We start from the raw sequence: 18,793 nt of genomic DNA, 5'->3' as shown, positions 1-18,793 counted from the left end.
TGGGAAGTCAGACATTCATCCACAAAACCAAGTAAATTACTTGGATGTGAGGGAGAAGACCATTTCATCAGGAGTATTTTCCTGTGGTCTTACATCTAGCTTTGCAGGCTTTGAAAAGCACTTCCTGGCCTGATGAACAGGGGTGCTTGAATTCCTGATAGGAAAGTTATGTGATTAAGATACCTCAAGTAAAACACATGCTTAGTGCTGTTTGCATAGCGCCATGAGGAGATGCCAGCTCTGTTTTGAAGACTGGGAAAAGAAATAGCCAATGCTGTTTTCCATCAGGCAGAATACAGGCTCATCCGGAACAGTGTCGCTTTCTGCTTGTCGATGCCACAACTGTCTCTATGCCCACAGAGCCACGGGAGCTTACCTTTAAAACATTAGCTGTTCGCCCTGTAATTGCTCCATCCTCTAATTTAATGAAAACCCATTAAACCGAAACAATAATTAAAATGAGACATCATCTCTGTAGGAGGTTTGCATATTAAAATCACTGTGCATTTCAATGCAGGCAGATTTTTATACTTGGACAGCATTTGAAGCAACATGTAAAAATGATTTATAATGAATAATCATAAATTAGAGAGCTTGGCAGTTGAACATGATGCCTCACTGTTTACTATTAAATTTGAGTAGATGTGGCAAGGTCAAGGCCAGTATAGCATTGAAAATGTCTTCTCTTAAGCCTGAGAATTAGGACTGTGCACAAAAGGGAAGTGATTATAATTAGGTCAGCCCACTGCTCCAAACAGTTTAAACAGGCCAGAGTGCATTTTCAATATATGGGGCACTTTAGGGTTTTGGAGGAGGGATGCCCCTTAGACAGGGGAGACCTGGCATTGGAGTGGAGTGGAGATGTTTAAAGATTCTTCCTTGTCTGGGGATTAGGGAAGTCATACAGAAATATACAGAAAGAGCTGAAAAGTTGGAGTCAGAAGACACATCTCCATTTGCTGGAGGTAGGATCTTGGGCGAGTCACTTGTACAAGCCAGAGATTCCTTATCTTTAAATGAGGTTTTTCATGTCTACCCAGTGGGTTATTATGAATATGAAATGTGCTCGTGTGTGTGCACCCACTGGCAAATGTTAAAGCTCAGGCTTCTAGTGTGTGGATTTCTGAGCCGCCTTTGCAAGGCCGCTCAGAAATGCTGTCCTAAAGAGAGGCCAGGGGAGGAGACAAAATTCTGGATCACAGGCTATGTAGCAGGCACACTTCATGTGTTCACCACTCCTTACTGAGCTCTGCCACGTGGGTGGTACTACCACTGTGTTGCAGATGGGGCGACTCCAGGATGAAGGAAGATGAGTGACTCAAGATCTCACACAGGCTGCGTGGTGGAGCTGGTGTCCAAACATCAGCTGGGCTAAGATGGGTGAACAGGGCAGAGAGGCAGTGGTGCGTTGTGCTTGGCAGTAGACAGATCTGAGTTTGAAATCCAGTGACAATACTTAGAGAGCTTCTTAACTGTTCGTACCTCATTTATAAGATGGAGACAGCAGTACTGACATCACTGGCTGCTGTGAGGATTAAATTAGGAAGTATAGTTAGAGTCCATAGCTCGACATCTAGCGCACACACACTAGCAAAAATTCAAAGATGTTTGGATGTCGGTTGGCTGGCTGGACCTAGACTGGAGTGGCTGGGAGCTCCATAGGCTCTTCCAACTTTTTAGTTTAAGAGAGAATTGACCACTTACCAGGCCTCCAGCTGTGGTTGGCGACCCCTGCTCACCTGCCTGTTGCCCTCCTGCTGGGCCACAGCCATAACCCACTGTGGCCCCAAGGCTCTCCTTGCAGGGTGGTGGCTGGCATGGCTTGATACGCCACCATCCTTCAGGACTCAGGGCCTGCCCCAGCTGTGTTCCAAATAAACAATTGGCCTGTGCTTCCTGTGTGGCAGTCACTGCTTTAAGAGCTTAATATGTGTGAATCAATATAATCGTCATACTATCTCTATGGGTTAGTTGCAGTTTTATTCCCATTTTACGGACGGGGAAGCTGAGGCACAGAGAGGTTAATGGGTCCACAGTCACACATCTGGTAAGTGGTGAAGCTGGAATCTGAGCCAGTTGGGTTCCAGAGTCTGAGCGCTTAACCACTACCCTGCACTGCCCCATATCGGGAAGATCAGGTCTCAGGGGGAGTTCTCTGATCCTGCTACAGGTTATTCCAGCCCTGTGCTGCTTCTGAAGCATGCCCATTTTCTTTTGCCTCTGAAATGAACAACTGAACAGATCCCATTCATTTATGTTTATGTATTTATTACTAGAGGCTTGGCCCCTGGCAGATAAAAGATGTGTTTTAGTCAGTTTTGTGTCCATAATGCTGGATTCAGAAGAGTGCTTGATAAAGGTTTTAAAGGTGAAGAATTAGTGATCCAAGGATTGGATGGATGGGTGAGCATTTTGCAAAGGGCTGGGACCAGGACGGTCCTCATGTCTTTTGTAGGAACCCAGAGAACATCCTGTGCTGGGAACAGTGTTCTTGCCTGTTCTTGACAACCTTCTGTGCAACTTCATCTACCATGTGGTGGACATACCTCTGTGTTCTCAGATTCTTGACCATAAGTGTGAATTAAAATGACACCTGACTTGACTGTCAGTTATTACCAAAATACATCTCCACCCCATCTGCCTGAGCTGTCATGGGCTGGGGCTCCATGTCGAAATGCCGCAGCAGGCCATTCTGGGAGCTCCCCGGTCCCCTGCATCATGGAGGGGAGTGGCACTCCATGGGAAGCCAGACCTGGTTGGGCTTGGCTGGAGGCAGGTGGGGTGGGAGGATCTCACTGATTTAAAAAGACACAATTTCATGATTGAAAGCTGGGTGGTTGGTGTTTATTTTCTTCTCTTATAGGATGCCCTTTTTGTTTCTCCCCTGTTTCTGTAATGTGCTGTAATATTTTAGCATAAGATTGTTTTTTCCTTACAATAATTCTCAGAGGAGATCTGGAAAATTGAGACCTGTGGAAAGAAGAAAAATGTCACCCAGATTAGCTCCCAATGCTAACATTTTGATTGAAGGCCATTAGCATTTTTCTGCTGTACATCACTGAGTACATTTTTTATATACTTGATATGATGTACATGAAATTGCGTCCCTGTTTGACATTATTGCCTAGGAATTTCCCGTGTTCTAATACCTTTGGTATTATGCTATCCTGTGTAATTTTTCATTGGGTGTATATAGTCTAATTTATAATCATTCCCTGGATAGCTTTTTTGCTCTACAATGCAGTCTTCTCTCCCCCGACCCCCAGTTTTAATGAGATATAATTGGCATATAACATTGTGTTAAAGTGTACAACTTAACGATTTGATATATGTATACTGCAAAATGATTACCTCAGTCAGTTTAGTTAACATCCATCGCCTCACAAAATTACAACTTTTTTCTTGTGATGAGAACTTTTAAGATCTACTCTCTTAGCAACTTTCAGATAGACAATATGGTATTAACTAGTCATCATGCTGTACATTACATCCCTAGAACTTATTTATCTTATAACTGCAAGTTTGTAGCTTATACAGTGCAATCTTTATATTAAAAAAAAATCTTCGTCAGACTTTCTTGTTGTTGTTCTGTCCTTGTGATTCAGATAGAACTGGCATGCATGCTTTACCCCTCTCTTTATTTTGAGGCATCCAACAGAGATGGGGGTGGAGGCATGAGGTTTAGAGGGGAGAGTTGACCACTGGTAGGTTACGGTGCCAATGTAGAGGGACAGCCTGAAGAGAAGGGGTGATCACAGTTTGCTACTTCATAGTGACAGGGGGATGTATTGATATTCCTTCCTGGTATCTTTAAATGTTTATAAGAAGAGCTCAGCTCCTCCACCATGATCATCTAATTAGTAAAATTGTGGGGCCACCTGAATCTCTTTTTCGAGTCATGTAGTAATTATAAAAAATTGATTAATACCATGTGTCAGAGGAGTCCTTGGGTTTAGTCCCCAAATGGAGGAGTTGGGGATGCTCAGCTGGCTTTATTATCCCTTGGGTGGCTCATTATTTTAATGTACTTTTTTGTAGCAGGTTAGAGTTATAGTTGAGTATCTTTGGTAAACCACCTCTGTTGTGTTCCAGGCTTTGTAATCAAGACGTATTATTAATGCAGCAAACTTTTTTTGAGGTTCAACCATGTGCCAGGTACCATGCTGAGTGCGAGTATCTATTGATAAACCATTCCCCGTGGAATTTAGTCCAGTGGGCATGATAGCCATTAGTGAAGTGATGACACACAATAAAGTGATGAGACCCATAAAGCCTTGATATTTACAAGAAGTACAGTGAAGATAACATAGGGAATTCGAGCTGGTCTGGGATGATCGGGGAAAGCTGCCCTGAAGGAGTAATGATTAAGCTGGTATCCACAGAAAAGAGAAGGAAGAGAGGCCACTGCCGATGGGAATGTACCAAGGTGGGAAGGAACATGGCCCTGGGAAGAAGAGACGGGAGGCTTGTGTGGCTGGTGTGCAGGATAAGGCGGGTGGGAGAGAGGAAAGACAGGAGAAGGGAAACATAAGCAGGGATGCCAGGTGAATGCCATGGCGTGTCCTGATCAACTCTGCTGGCGCAAGACTCAATTTTATCTCTCGTCACATGCTGTGTGACCTTGGGCAAGGCATAAAGCTTCTCTGTGTCTGTTTCTTTACCTGTAAAATGGGATGTTATTTAGCCCAAGGGTTGTTCAAATAGATTGTTCATAAATATTGATATTTCCTGAGTGAATACAGTGTCAAGCACTGGGTATACGGTGATTTGTCCCTTTTTCACGTGCAGCAAGCCCTGAGGTCATATATGCTGGCAAACAGTAGACAGCACAGTGAAGAGTGTAGCATGTGGAACCAGCCTGCCAGGTTGGAATCTCAGAACCATGGACTGCTAGCCCTGTGTCTTTCAGAAAGTCATTTAAATTCTTTAAACTTTAATTTTCTCATATGTAAAGTAGGGAAAAAAATAGTAATTGCTACTCCTAAGATTATTGTAATTAGATGAGATGTGCAAAGCAGTTAACCCTGCACTTGGTGCCATTATAAGCCATACACGTTTGCTTTTTATCATTCTGGCTTCTGGGGCTGATGGAGGTTTAATTATTACTGTGAACTTGTTAGCAGAGATAGAAATCCCTTACACATTAAGTGGGAGTCTTTTGGTGTCCCGACTACTTTCTGCTTGTGATTTCTGCTGCTTTGAAAGTGCTTGGATCAATAACATCTGAAGTTCTCAAAGAAGGGCCCCAGGACCTAACAGTGGGATACATGCCTCTCTCCACACAGCAGAAATTGCCCTGTAGACAGTTGGCAGTTCTGAAATGGTAAATTTCCTCTTGACTTAGAAATGGAAAGCCGAATGTCATTTCTAATTAGTAACTGTTGCTTTACCTTTCGGGGCCAATCTTAACCACAAGCTTATGTGGGACCCAGGCTAGAAGAATATGACATGTCTACATCAGATTTTGCCATGTGTTGAGGTTCTCAGTGTACACATGCCGTGATTACTAAGATGTTGCCTGAATTTGCCATCAGTCAAGGCTGAGGCAGGCTGCCCTGGTGTGTTTATTTCATCCCATTTCTGATTGCTGCTGTTTTTGCTCCCTCGACTCACCCATCAGTGGAGAGTTCCTTCCAGTGCTAGGTTGAGTAGATGCTTTCCTGCTGGACTTTTAGTGAGAGAGGCTTGCAGAGAAAGAAAATTGCCAGGGTAATGGAAAACATGTGGATGTCCACAGCATCACAGCGATCTTGTAAGGAATGCCCCCTTCTCCCTATTTCTCCTGTCTAGTAAATGCTTATTCATCTTTTTCGACTCAGGCTCAAAGATACTTCCTGTATGATGTCATCCCCAGCCTCCCCAGGTCCTTTCCTTCCTTTGTGCGTTGCCCTACTCTGTTTTCACCAAGTAACTGTCTTGTTTATGTAGCTATCCTTGACGGCAGAAATGGTGTTTTTACCTTTTCACCAATACCTGGTACAGAGTAACCACAGGTATATGTTTGTTGACAATGAAAATTACCACCCTTTTCTATATTAGGCAGAGAAGAGCTTGTGAACACCACTGTTTAATTTCTCTCCTTCTCCACTCTTCAGCCTCCTCCTTTCACCTAACATGTTTTTACTGTTGCTTAATCATCACATTAGCATTTTAGTCTTCCTTGAAAATTGAGTTGGTAGAGCTATTTCATCCTAGCAAGGAAAAAGCACTTAACCCTTGCTGCTGAGTTAGCACTTCTTAACTAGATTGGGCAAAAACCTCTTGAGTATGTGGGACATTCTTTTTTTTTTCCCTCTTTTTTAAGTGTAAAATTTTTACTGTAAGTGGTGGTTGTGCAGGAAATTACCTTGATGCAATGGTGGCCTCCAAGTGTACTTCCAGAGGTTACAAAATTGAAAGCCTCACAGGTAGACCAAATTCAGATGCTTAAATCATGTGGCTTATCAGATCATTTCAAAATACCCAGACGGAAGAAGGGGACTTAGAGTAGGATGGGGTACAAGTGAGGGGAGGAGAGAAGGATGGGCTACCCCACTGGGTTCCTGGGTCATGTGTTGTTCCTATAGTCAGTCTTTCTCTCTCTGCCCCATCAGTTTCCTCTCTGATGCTGTGGCTGCATGGACAGGAGCTGAGATTATTCAAAAGGGGGTTCAGCAGATGGGAGGTGCCTGGCACCAATGTGCTTCCTCTAGTTAGACTTGGGCAAGTACACCTGGCCACAGCTGTAGTTCACCAGTTAATTTGGTGAGCACCGATGGGTTTTATTAGCATTTCTTAGGGAGTACACGTGGGGCCAGAATGGGAATGGAATGGGTGTCAAAGATGGATGTCAAATTTAGGGATGACATAGCTGTCGTTCTGAAGGGGGCATTTGTACATTATGACTTGGTCCTCCCATCCCATCCTATTTATAAGTAACACTCTCATTCAGTCCTTTATATCTGTGTTCAACATACTTATGTTCCATTTATTGGATCTGTGTTTAACACGTTTCAAAATTTTCTGACTTGCTATCTATATTTAACACTTCCTTTGAATTCTATCCATCCCACTTGTTTTTCTTTTTTTTTAAGTTAATTTTTATTGGCTGCATTGGGTCTTTGTTGCTGTACATGGGCTTTCTCTAGTTGTGGTGAGTGGGGGCTACTCTTCCTTGTGGTGCGCTGGCTTCTTTTGTTGCAGAGCATGGGCTCTAGGTGCGCAGGCCTCAGTAGTTGTGGCACACGGGCTTAGTTGCTCCGCAGCATGTGGGATCTTCTCTGGACCAGGGATCGAACCTGTGTCCCCTGCATAGGCAGGCAGATTCTTAACCGGTGTGCCACCAGGGAAGTCCCCCCACTTGTTTATCTTGTTCTTTCTAGCAGAATTGAATATTCTCAAATAATAGAGCAAACACACATTGTAGTGGTTACATATAGAAGTACAATATTCATGATAGGTTCTCATTAACTGGTTTTCATTGATTGTTCTTTTTTTTTTTTTTTTTTTTTTTTGGCGCACGGGCTTAGTTGCTCCGCGGCATGTGGGATCTTCCTGGAGCAGGGATTGAACTCATGTCCTCTACATTGGCAGACAGATTCCCAACCACTGCGCCACCTAGGAAGCCCGATTGTTCTTTTAACTCCAGGAAAAAAAGCAGGCTACTGCAAAGTAGGTGACATACCAGTATGTTCAGTAATTGAAAACTTTATGTTGAGTTGGAAAATTGGCAGAAGAGGAAAATTGTAGAACCTGGGTGTTTTATAGATGGAAAATACCTTTGGTACCCTCTTGCCATTCAGCTAGGAGCAGGGTAAACTCATTCACAGAAATGAGATGTTGAAACTAGGAAAGAACTTTGAGGTCGTGGAGATCAAGCCTTTCAATTTTCAGATGTGGCATGTGAGGCTCAGAGAGGTAAAGTGTCTTATCCAAGGTCACACAGCTTAGTTATCTGCAGAACTTAGTAATCTTCAGTTCCTTGAAACCTGGTCCAATGTTATTGCCTCTATATTGTAAAAGTAGTGGGATTACTTATGTTCGTTTAGTGGCTGAATTATGGTAAACTTTTATTTGAAAGAGCTTTTTTGAAAATGAGAATGTGCATTTATCAATTTATCAAAATAGTTTTTTTTTCACATTTCACTCTGAGTGCTAATAGAGTCTCTTTACTTCAATACATCAATCATTTACAATGAGAAATGAGAAAAGCCGGCAAAAGAAATTTTCAGCTTTCTAGGAGGGTTGGGTAAAGAGAAGTGTAGTTGGACTGGATTTGACCATTAGCTGGGGTGTCCTACAAAGAGCAGAAGGCTGAAAATCATTTTAATGTGATAGCCACTGGCACTACAGAAGCACCCATTTATCTCCTAGTTCTCCAAAAGGTATCATAGTATTTTCTGACTGTAATATTTGTGGTTACTTGAAGTAACAATATAAATGACATAAATGGAAACTACATTAGTTAATTAATTCAGTACGTCTTGATTGGATGCCTGTTTTCTGCCAGCCACTAAGAACTGTGGAAGCAACAGTGAATAAATAAGTATGCCTGCCCTCATGGAGCTTATAATCTAGTGGGGAAAGAAAGGAAATAAGGTAAGAAACGTGGAACAAGATTATAATCAGTGATACAAGGAGATAATGGATCACAATACATATACTATGATGAGTGGTATGGAGGAAATCACTGAAGTGGCGTGTGATACATTAATGGGGGCCCTGTGTTGGAGGGAGTGTGGAGGCTGCATTTGGAGTGAAAGCTGGAGGAGAAGGGAGAAGTGGGCAACAGGTAATTTGTGTGTGACCATGCAGGCCATGCTGAAGGGCCTGATTTTTATTCTGGGAGCAATGGGAAGCCACTGGAGGGTTTTAAGCAGGAGATGGAAATGATCCTGACTTCTGCTTTAAGAAGGGCAGAAGATGGAGAAAGGCAGGCAGCATGGCATGGGAGACCAGTGAGGTTGCAGTTGGAGAGGTGATGGCATCTTGGACAAGAGTTTGAAGAGTGGAACTGGGAAGAAATGGGGAGATGTCAGATGTGGGAGCTCTCGTGATGTGCTCTTGGATTGAATCTGGAGGGTGGAGGGAAAGAAAAAACCGAGGACAGCTTCTGATTTTTTGGGCTGAGGACATTGCTGGTTCCATTTACCAAGACTGGAAACTCTAGGAGATAAGAGAGGGTTGGGGGAGAGCTCAGTGGGTGGATACAACTTGATATTAGACATTCATAAGGAGATATTTTCAGAAGGATATTGCATATATGAGTCTGTTAAGGGAGAAGTTGGGGTTGCAGATATAAATTTGGGGGTCATTGGCCATCTGGCTTGATGATATCCCCCAGGAAGAATTGCATGAGAGGTCAGGACACCCACAACTGATGTGATATTCTTAACACCCCTGGTAAGCATTGCTGATCAATCATGGCCCTCTTTTCATTGGGCCTAAGCTTCAGAATCCCCTAATGAGCTCTCTACGTAGCTACCAGCAATCAGTTGATTCCTAATTCATGAGTAAAGAAAGAAGTAGCAAAAAGGAAACAAAGTAAACACAGAAGTTAATGTCAAGAATCAGGTGTGTTTTCCTGGCACTAAATTCTAGGTAAAAGTTATTGTGGGGCTCTTTGCCCAGTGGTAGTAATAATAGAAATAACATTAACAAACATTGGCTAATGATCTCTAGTTTACAAAGTGATTTGTTCATATGTTTAATAGGTTTTGAATATCATCCTGGAAAGTCTTCGGCTAGGATTTTGTAGAAGGCATAAAAGCATTCCCTAAGTGGCTGACTCTTATCTCAGCCCTGGACAAAAGCTGACAGCATGCTATTTAGTAGTACAGTAGTGAAAGCCTTTCTTGGGCAGGAAAGCAAATGTCAGGTAGGTTTTCTGTGGGTAGAGTGTTCTTGGGTCGGATCCCTCCTTGGGAGAGGACCAACCTTGCTTCCCACTGTCCGTAGCCTAGACTTCAACAGCTGGAAGACTGTGGTGTTCTTTTCTGTGCTGCAAACTTGAAACAGCAATGCGTAGAATTATAGGAGATGAAGCTGGGGAGGTCCTGAGAAATCACCTAGTCCACCGCCCTCATCTTGCAAATGAGAAAACTGAGGCCCGAGGTTAAGAATTCAAGGATTTGTTTTTGTTAAAAGCCACTCTTTATTGTGAGGTTCTTCAAGCTCCAAATACAAGTCTGTAATATTGCTTGGGCTATGCAGCCTTTGCAGTTCTATGTTTTTCTTTTTTTTTAAATTTTAATACAATTTTTAAATCTTACTTTCCATTTACAGTTATTACAAAATCTTGGCTATATTATCTGTGTTGTACAATACATCCTTGAGCCTATCTTACACCCAATAGCTTGTACCTCCCACTCCCTCACCCCTACGTAGTCCCTCCCCCACTCTCCACTGGTAACACTAGTTTTGTTCTCTATGGCTGTGTCTGCTTCTTTTTTACTATATTCACTAGTTTGTTGGTTTTTTTAGATTCCATGTATGTGATAGCATACAGTATTTGTCTTTGACCTATTTTGCTTAGCTTGATGTGCTACGAGTCTATCCATGTTGCTGCAGATGGCAGTATGTCATTCTTTTTTTATGGCTAAGTAGGATTCCATTGTATTTATATACCACAGCTGCTTTATCCATTCATTCGTTAATGGACACTTAAGTTGTTTCCATATCTTAATTGTAAATAATGCAGTTATGTGTTTTTCAAAGGCTCCTCGGGCAGTCCTGGAGAAATAACCAAGTAGTTATACAGTCAGAGGATGTGGTCAGAGTATGAGAGAAGGCCACCAAACACGTCTTTGGCGTTCATTTGTCATCATTTGAATGATTTTCTCTAATTCTGCCCCCTTGGTGCCCACTTTCTAACGCCAGGAAGTAAAGTAAAATAGTGATGTAACCCCCAGTTTATCACGGCAAGGGTGAGTCTGAGTATGAAATGAGGGATGTCTCATTATGAGGATGTGGCAGAAAAAAAAAAGATTCTTGTCCAGGAGTAGGATTAGCTGGACTCACACACCTCTAGGCCTGCTGAAGTGGCCTCAACTTTAATAAATATTTCATGAGGACAGTCATGCACTGCATGTTTACAGAGACATTCCAGGCACACCGATGGGTCACGAGCATGCCTTGGATTTATTCTTTAAGCCAAAGCGGAGCTGTCCGGCATCATTAGTACTAGCAAATCTCTCCTGGGTACCAGGTGAGGACAGGTTTCCCTGGATGCGTTGTGGGGAGAAAGAAACTGAGGCCATGAGGAAAGGGAAATTAGAGCCTGCTGAGTGGCACTAGATCCTGATAGACTCAGGATTCTCTGAATTTTGGACCCCATTTATCTGACTGCCTCTCACCTTATTTTCAGCAACCTAATCTGTTTGCAGCAGGCCAAATTGCTCAGTGTCCCGTCAGAATTCCCATCAGAAAATCACTGACTGGCCAATTGTGAACTTGTCAAAGTGACAAGTAGGCACGGTGGCCAAGACAGCATTTCTGGTCTTTGCCTTGAATGGGTGCAGCCGCGTGGAGGGGTGGGTAGTGCCTGAAAATGGAAACTGTTGACAAAAGGGGAAAAGGGAAAATGTACCCTGGATCCTCCGGACAAGGCATTTTTAACTGTGCATCTTTTGTCCTTTTCCTTCTCCTATTCCCTCTCCTCTTTTCCCTTCTATATCTCTTTCCTTCCCCTTCTCCTGCATGTCCTCTTCTTTCTCCCCTTCTGTTTCTCCTGCTCTTCTTTCTTGACTCCTAGATATAGAAAGAGAGATCCACTCAGCCCCTCACGTGAGTGAGAAATTAATTCAGCTGTTCCGGAATAAGAGTGAATTCACCTTCCTGGCCACTGTACAGCAGAAGCCATCCACTTCGGGAGTGATACTGTCCATTCGAGAACTGGAACGCAGGTGAGAGTGCTTTCTACATCTCAAAATCTACCTACTATTCATGAACTATACAAAATGCCTTGGAATTTAGAGGGTGTAGCGCCAGGAAAATGAGCAGCTAGCTGAGGCCTTGTGCCTGCTGAACACATTCACGGACTTACTTTGCATTAAGAATTTACTTTGGGTGTAGTGGCTTTTTTCTTTTCTTTTCTTTAATTAATTTCTGGCTGTGTTGGGTGCTTGTTGCTGTGTGCAGGCTTTTCTCTAGTTGTGACGAGTGGGGGCTACTCTTTGTTGTGATGCTTGTACTTCTCGTTGTGGTGGCTTCTCTTGTTGCGGAGTACAGGCTCTAGGCGCACGGGCTTCAGTAGTTGCAGCACGTGGGCTTTAGTAGTTGTGGCTCATGAGCTCTAGAGCGCAGGCTCAGTAGTTGTGGTGCACGGGCTCAGTAGTTGTGGTGCACGGGCTCAGTAGTTGTGGCTCGTGGGCTTTAGAGTGCAGGCTTAGTAGTTGTGACGCACATGTGTAGTTGCTTCGTGGCATGTGGGATCTTCCTGGGTCAGGGATCGAACCCATGTCCCCTGTGTTGGCAGGCGGATTCTTAACCACTGTGCCGCCAGGGAAGTCTCTGAAGTGGCTTTCTTGCTTGCTCTCCAAGGACCACTCATGAGTGTCTTTCTTACCTATTTTGTATCTCCTGATAGACTTTACTCATATAAAAACACATTCTATCCATCAGATTTAGGTCATCAAGCAAGTTAATTAGTCATATTTACCAACAATCTCCAATAAGCCTTCACTGTGTTTATTTTATGCAGGAACTGTGCTTGACACTGGGAATATTAAGGTGAATAGTACAGAATTTTTATTCTAAGGATCACATCACATACACTAGTAGGGAAGAATGAATATCATGAAGAATTGTAGATGCACTCTGTGCTGGAAACTTGTGTTTAGGGAATAAAGGTAGTAGCTGTCAACGCTGCTAAGCTTTGTAGTAAGTGAACAAGAGGTTCAGAAAAGATGATGGTTGTATAAGGAAATCAAATGAGTAGATATGTGACAGGCTGGATGGAAAGGAGTAAGGCATAGGAAGAACAGCATTCCAGAAAGAGGTTGTGATGATTTGGGGAAGGAACCGTGGGTAAGTAGTTGGCACATAAAGTGTGTGGGGGGATGGGGCTGAGGTGTTTGCGGTGGGCAGACATAGGTTGTATTATAGAGGTAGGTGGAAACCAGATGATTTCAAAGCTTTGATGCCGTGTTGAAAAACTTGGCCTAAATTCCCTATAGATAATGGGAAACTATGTAATGGTTTTAAGTTTGAGAAAGATGACTCTATTCAGGAGTTCCAAGTAATGATTGTTAGGTAATCTAAGACAGGGTATAAGGTTCTTTCTGGGATATAGTGGTGGGCTATTGCAAAGCAGAGGGAGAGGCGAGAGTGTGTCCACCAGCCTCCATTCTCCGAGAGCCCCTCTGCTGGCCCCATAAGTGTGCTGGAAGCCTGCTCCCCAGGCCAGAGCTCTTGGACAAGCAAATAGCTCTTTCTCAGAAAGACTGGGGGTATTGCAGTCTGCTGTCTGTGTAGTGCTTTGGGGGTGACAGCCTGCCAAGGACGGTCTCTCCTGTTGTTATGGTCTCATGGGACTCAGGAGCTGGGCTCCAGAGCCAGGCAATCAAGGGTATCCCTTGGGTGGCAGCTGTAAAAACCAGGGCACTGGGTGGTTTCAAAGCTCCCTGCTGGGAGATACTGACCCTCTGGAGTTCGCAGAGGGAGAACTTCAAGATGGCGCGGCTGCCCGTCTTCCTCCTGTAGAGTGTTCCAGCAGGCCCCTGGATGTGTGTGTTAGCTTAGGTGCCTGCCTCTCAGGCCAATGCTTTAATGATAAGCAAATGAGCCTCTTTCACTTGAAGTCTGGGTGCCAGAGGCTTTCTTGGATCTGGGTCCCGAGGTGGGTGAGTCCCAGTGTGTGAGCTGTTTTTCCAGATCATTACAGCCTTGTGGGTCTTGTGGACATGAGCCCCTTTGGTTTTCACAGCTGGACGTTCTGGGGCCTTGTCTCTTAGGTGCAGGTGTTAAGAGCTGGGGTGCCTGATGTAGGGTTCAAACTCTTTGCTCCTTAAGGAGTAGCTGTGGGTTTTAAGTTCCTTCCTGATTGTGGGTCTGTGAACCAGGTTTGGGGTTTATAGTGAGATTATATTCCACCCTCACCTATCTGCTTTGATGTAGTTTTCTTTTTCTGCTTTCTCATTTGCCCCATGTGTTCAGCCAGCCTTTAGGTTTTTCCCAGAGGAAAATGTTCCATAGGTAGCTGTAGACTCAGGGTGGAGGAGGAGGTGAATTCAGGATCTTCCTAAGTCACCATCTTGAATTGGAACCTCCCAGCCAATTTTAATTTAATACCAACTTTATATTAATCCATTGAAAATACGTATGAAGCACTTATTCTATTCTAAGTGCTATGCCAGTTTTTGTGGGGAACTGAAAGAAAATCTAACAGAGTTTGGCAATATGGGAAGCAAGGCATGACCACATAAAAAAAAACTAAAGAATAAAAAAGAGCTATTAATAGAGAAGTTATAGACTGGAGTTACTAGGCAGTGTGTAACTAACTTCAAAATCATGCGGCTTCCCTAATCTGTTCCGTGCCCCTCCCTCCCCCACCCTGCCAAGGGTGGACAGCGGTCGCAGAATACTGGCCTTCCCAAGCCCACACGACAGTCACTGCCTAAGCAGAGGGTGGCAGCTGGGGAAGGGCAGGCAACTGGGTAAAGACCGGTGGGCCCTGGGTAGCATGGGCAACCAAGCCAGTGGCTGAGAACTGGTCCCAGGGAGGTGGCAGGTGGTGGGAGGTGGGCCTGCATGTGAACGGAGGCTCCAAGTGCATGTTCCACCGTCCCATTGGACTTCACTGACCAAACACAAAGTCAGAGGTAAAATTACTGAGAATTTCAAGATGCTGACTGCAGAGCATTAAACGCTAAATGTGGGTCCCTTCTGAGGGCAGGATCTCATGCCTATGCAGCCAGCCCTACCTTGACCTTGAGGCAGACACGGCGGCACGCTCCCCTGACCCCCTCAGATCTCTTGTGTAGGTTCTTTGTGACCTTCACTGACCAAACACAAAGTCAAAGGTAAAAAGCTTCTATGGGCTTTGCTTCTGAAGGTTAGCACCTGATGACTTGCCTCAGAGCACTGGCACTCAGCCTCTGTAGCCCCTTCACCCTATACGGAGAGCAGAAGTGTCTGGGAGTTCACTTCCTCCTCAGGCAGCCTGGAGTCAACGATTGACTCATGAGTGTGGGAGGATGGAAGCCTAGTACCCTGGCCTTTGATGCCCAAAGGCCAGTCAGGCCTCTGAGGCTTCATTCATCCCCCAGAGCAACCAGGGATCAGGCTGAGGCTGGGACTTCCTGTTATACTCCCTTCCTCTCTACCTTTCTTGGGAGCACTTCCTTAGGAAATCACTTGCTCTCAAATTCTCATCAGGGTCTACTACTGGAGAACCAGAGTTCAGATAAACCTTCCTTTTACTACTTTTTGGTTTATCAACCTAGATAGGTAAACTGAGGCAAAAAATGATGTAAAGGTGTTAAGCTGACTGAGTTTAGTACATTAAGTTGGTGGTTAAGGAAGACCACTTAGAGGGGAGACTCCTAAACAGGTAGACTTCTGCAGGTAAGGGAAAGAGAAGGGTATAGAAGCAGGGAGAACAGTGTGGGCAGTCGCACAGGGGAGAAATTAAGGAAATGCAGTTTTTTTTTGGTGGGGGGAGAGGTGCAGAGAATAGACCACTGGCTGGAGCAGAGGGTCTTTCCATGCACATTTTCAGCAGAGGTGAGAATCAACAGTTCTCTTTTCAGCAGTTTCGTTTGCCTTCAGCCTCAAAGGGATGTGAGGGACCCTGATCCTTCTGTGGGGTTGCAGTCAGCACAATGAGCTGGTTGTTTCCAGGTCAGCCTGGCAAATGCAAGCTGGCGTACGTGTTAGTGGGCAGGTGTGGGTTCTGTCGGCTGGGAGGAAGCACAGGTTCTCATCGCCTGAGGGTGGTAAGAAGTCAAGCCAGTCTCAGCTTCACAGACAGAGGAAGGTCATGTCCTTGCCCCACTGGCTTTGTGGGGTTAGGTGTGAGGGCCTCGTCAGTATGAGGGCCATGCAAATGTCCAAGAATAGAATGTAGGGCATCTTCAAATGCTTCTCAGTGGAAGCAGAATTTCCTAAAGCAAGTGAGAAGTGAGTGGGATGGCAACCGATACAGTAGAGCACTGGCTTCAGAGTCAGACAGGATGGAGGCTGAAGTTTGACTTCTAGCTTTGCAGTACCTGCTGTTTAATGTCTTAAAACCTCAGTTTCCTTGTCTATAACTGGGGACAATAATCTACTTTGCAGGACTGCTGTAAGGATGAAAAAAGGTAGGGCATGTTAAGTGCACAGCTCTTAACAAATACATATTTATTCTCCTTGTCTAATCCTAAGTCTTGAAACTCTATTTTATGGATTTCTCTTTTGGAATATTTTAAAAAAAATCCATATCTTGCTTTAAGAAAGGTTTTGAAAAACCTTTTGTGTTGCCACATAGAGTCAACTGAGGCCACCTTCTCTTACCTTCGTGGCAGGTTTCTAATAGAACCTGAATGGAAATCATCTGACCATTTTTCATTGTAATAGGAAAACCTCAGGTCTTGATTCAGACAAACTAAATATAAGGAAATAGAAAATAGGTTCCCCTCCACTTCTGAATTCTGCGGTGCCTTCCTCCATGTTTGTGTAGTCTAATCAAGGCAAGGTATGAAGGATTAACTCTGAATCTGTAATGCACTTGGCTGTGGGTACTAAAGATGTGGTTTCCATGCCTAAGGAGATTAATGTCTAGTTAAGGAGACTATCAGCATGCAAGAAATAGAGAGGAATATATGATACTACATATTTAGGAATTAGACTTTTAATAATACAAAAGATGTTCACATCTGTAATATGTGAGAATCTTTAGTCATTTTCAGATTTACTGTTTTCCAGACTAAGTGTCTAGAGAAGCAAACTGTCTTGTAGACGTGTCTACATGTGACGATCAAGATGGATTAATATGCATTTGCCACAATTAGGATGTGATGGGCACTATTAAGTTCCCAGCCGATTTCTTTTTGTTGCTTTCACATTTTTTTTGAGTATAGTCGGAGTTGTGCATTTATCAACACAATCAATTTTACAAGTTTTCATTACCTCTCAAAGAAATCCCAAACCTCTTAGCTATCACTCCCCAATCTCTCCATCAGTCCCCCAGCCTTAGGCAATCACTAATCTAATTTCTATCTCTATGGATTTGCCTATTTGGACATTTTATATAGATGGAATCATACAATATGTGGCCCTTTGTAGCTGGCTTCTTTTATTTAGAATGTTTTCAAAGTTCTTTCATGTGGTAGTGTGTCAGTATTTCATTTCTTTGTTTCTTTTTTTTTTTTTTGGTCACACTTTGTGCCTTGTGGGATCTTAGTTTCCTGACTAGGGATTGAACCTGTGCCTTTGGCAGTGAGAATACAGGGGCCTAACCCCTGAACTGCCAGGGAATTCCCCAACTGCAGAATAATATTACATTTTTTGGACATACCACCTTTTATTTACTCATTCATTAACTGATGGGACATTGGAGTTGATTCCACTTTTTGGCTGTTACGAATGCTGCTATAAGCTTTCTTGTACAAATTTTTGTGTTGATGTATGTTTTTATTCTCTTGGGTATTTAACTAGGAGTACACTTGCTGAATCAAGTGGTCACTATGTTTAACTGTTTGTGGAATAGTCAGACTGTTTTTCAAAGTGCCCGCACCATTTTACATTGCTACCAGCAGTGTATGAGGGTTCCAGTTTCTCCACATCCTTGTTAAAAGCTAGTTACTATCTTTCGTTTTGATTATATCCATCCTAGTAAATGTGAAGTGATCTTGCACTGTCGTTTTGATTTAGATTTTTCTGATGGCAAATAATGTTTATCTTTTCATGTACTTATTGGCTGCTATATATCTTCTTTGGAAAAATGTCTATTCAGATCATTTGTCCATTTTTAATTGGGTTGTGTGTCTATGATTTTGTAATAGTTATTTTATACATATACATTCCTTATCAGATATGATTTACAGAATCTCCCCCCTATTCTTTAGATTCTATCACTTTCTTCATGATCTTTTTTGAGGCACAAAAGTTGTTAAATTTGATGTCCAGTTTTTCTTTTATTGCCTGATCCTGAGACTGAAGATTTATTCCATATGATTTCTTTAAAAAGTTTTGTAGTTTTAGTTCTTATATTTAGATTTTTAATATATTTTGAGTCATTTTTTTCTGTATGGTGTGAGATAGGGGTCCAGCTTCATTTTTTTTTTTGCATGTGGATAGCCAATTGTCCCAGAACCATTTGTCGAAGACCAATGAATTTTCTTGGTACCCTTGTTGAAGATCAATTGACCATAAATGTGAAGATTTATTTCTTGACTCTCAAATTCCATCCTGTTGATATATTTGTTTATTCTTATGCCAGTACTATTTTGATTATTTGGCTTTATGGTAAATTTTGAAATTGCAAAGTGTGAGCCCTCCAACTTTGTTTCTTTTTTAAGATTGTTTTGGCTATTTCAGTCCTCTTGAATTTCCATATGAGTATTATGACCAGCTTTTCAGTTTCTGCAAAGATGTCAGCACTAGTGTGGGGAGTATTGCCATCTGAGTGATATTAAATTATCTGATCCATAGACATGAAATTTTCATTTACTTAGGTCTTCTTTAACTTTTTCAACAGTGTTATTTAGTTTCAGAGTATAAGTTTTACATGGCTTTTGTTAAATTTTTTAAAAAAATGATTATTAAATATTCTTTTTGATGCCATTGTAAATGGACTTGTTAATTTCACTTCTGTTTGCTCATTGCTGCTTTATAG

General features: G+C 42.9%; 1 protein-coding gene across 3 annotated transcripts in view; it reads left to right on the top strand.

Moving 5' to 3' along the window:
- NELL1 (neural EGFL like 1) overlaps positions 1-18,793 on the top strand; it is an 886,038-nt gene that overhangs the window by 71,298 nt on the left and 795,947 nt on the right. For all 3 annotated transcript variants that reach the window (XM_057749117.1, XM_057749116.1, XM_057749114.1), the window contains exon 3: positions 11,732-11,882. In XM_057749117.1, the coding sequence (XP_057605100.1) occupies positions 11,732-11,882 (151 nt within the window). The remainder of the gene's footprint in view (positions 1-11,731; positions 11,883-18,793) is intronic.

This window comes from Hippopotamus amphibius, chromosome 9 (assembly GCF_030028045.1).
Source record: "Hippopotamus amphibius kiboko isolate mHipAmp2 chromosome 9, mHipAmp2.hap2, whole genome shotgun sequence".
In the NCBI taxonomy this organism is placed as follows: Eukaryota; Metazoa; Chordata; class Mammalia; order Artiodactyla; family Hippopotamidae; genus Hippopotamus; species Hippopotamus amphibius.
Note: the sequence above shows the minus strand (reverse complement) of the source record. Positions and strands in the feature narration are given on the sequence as shown.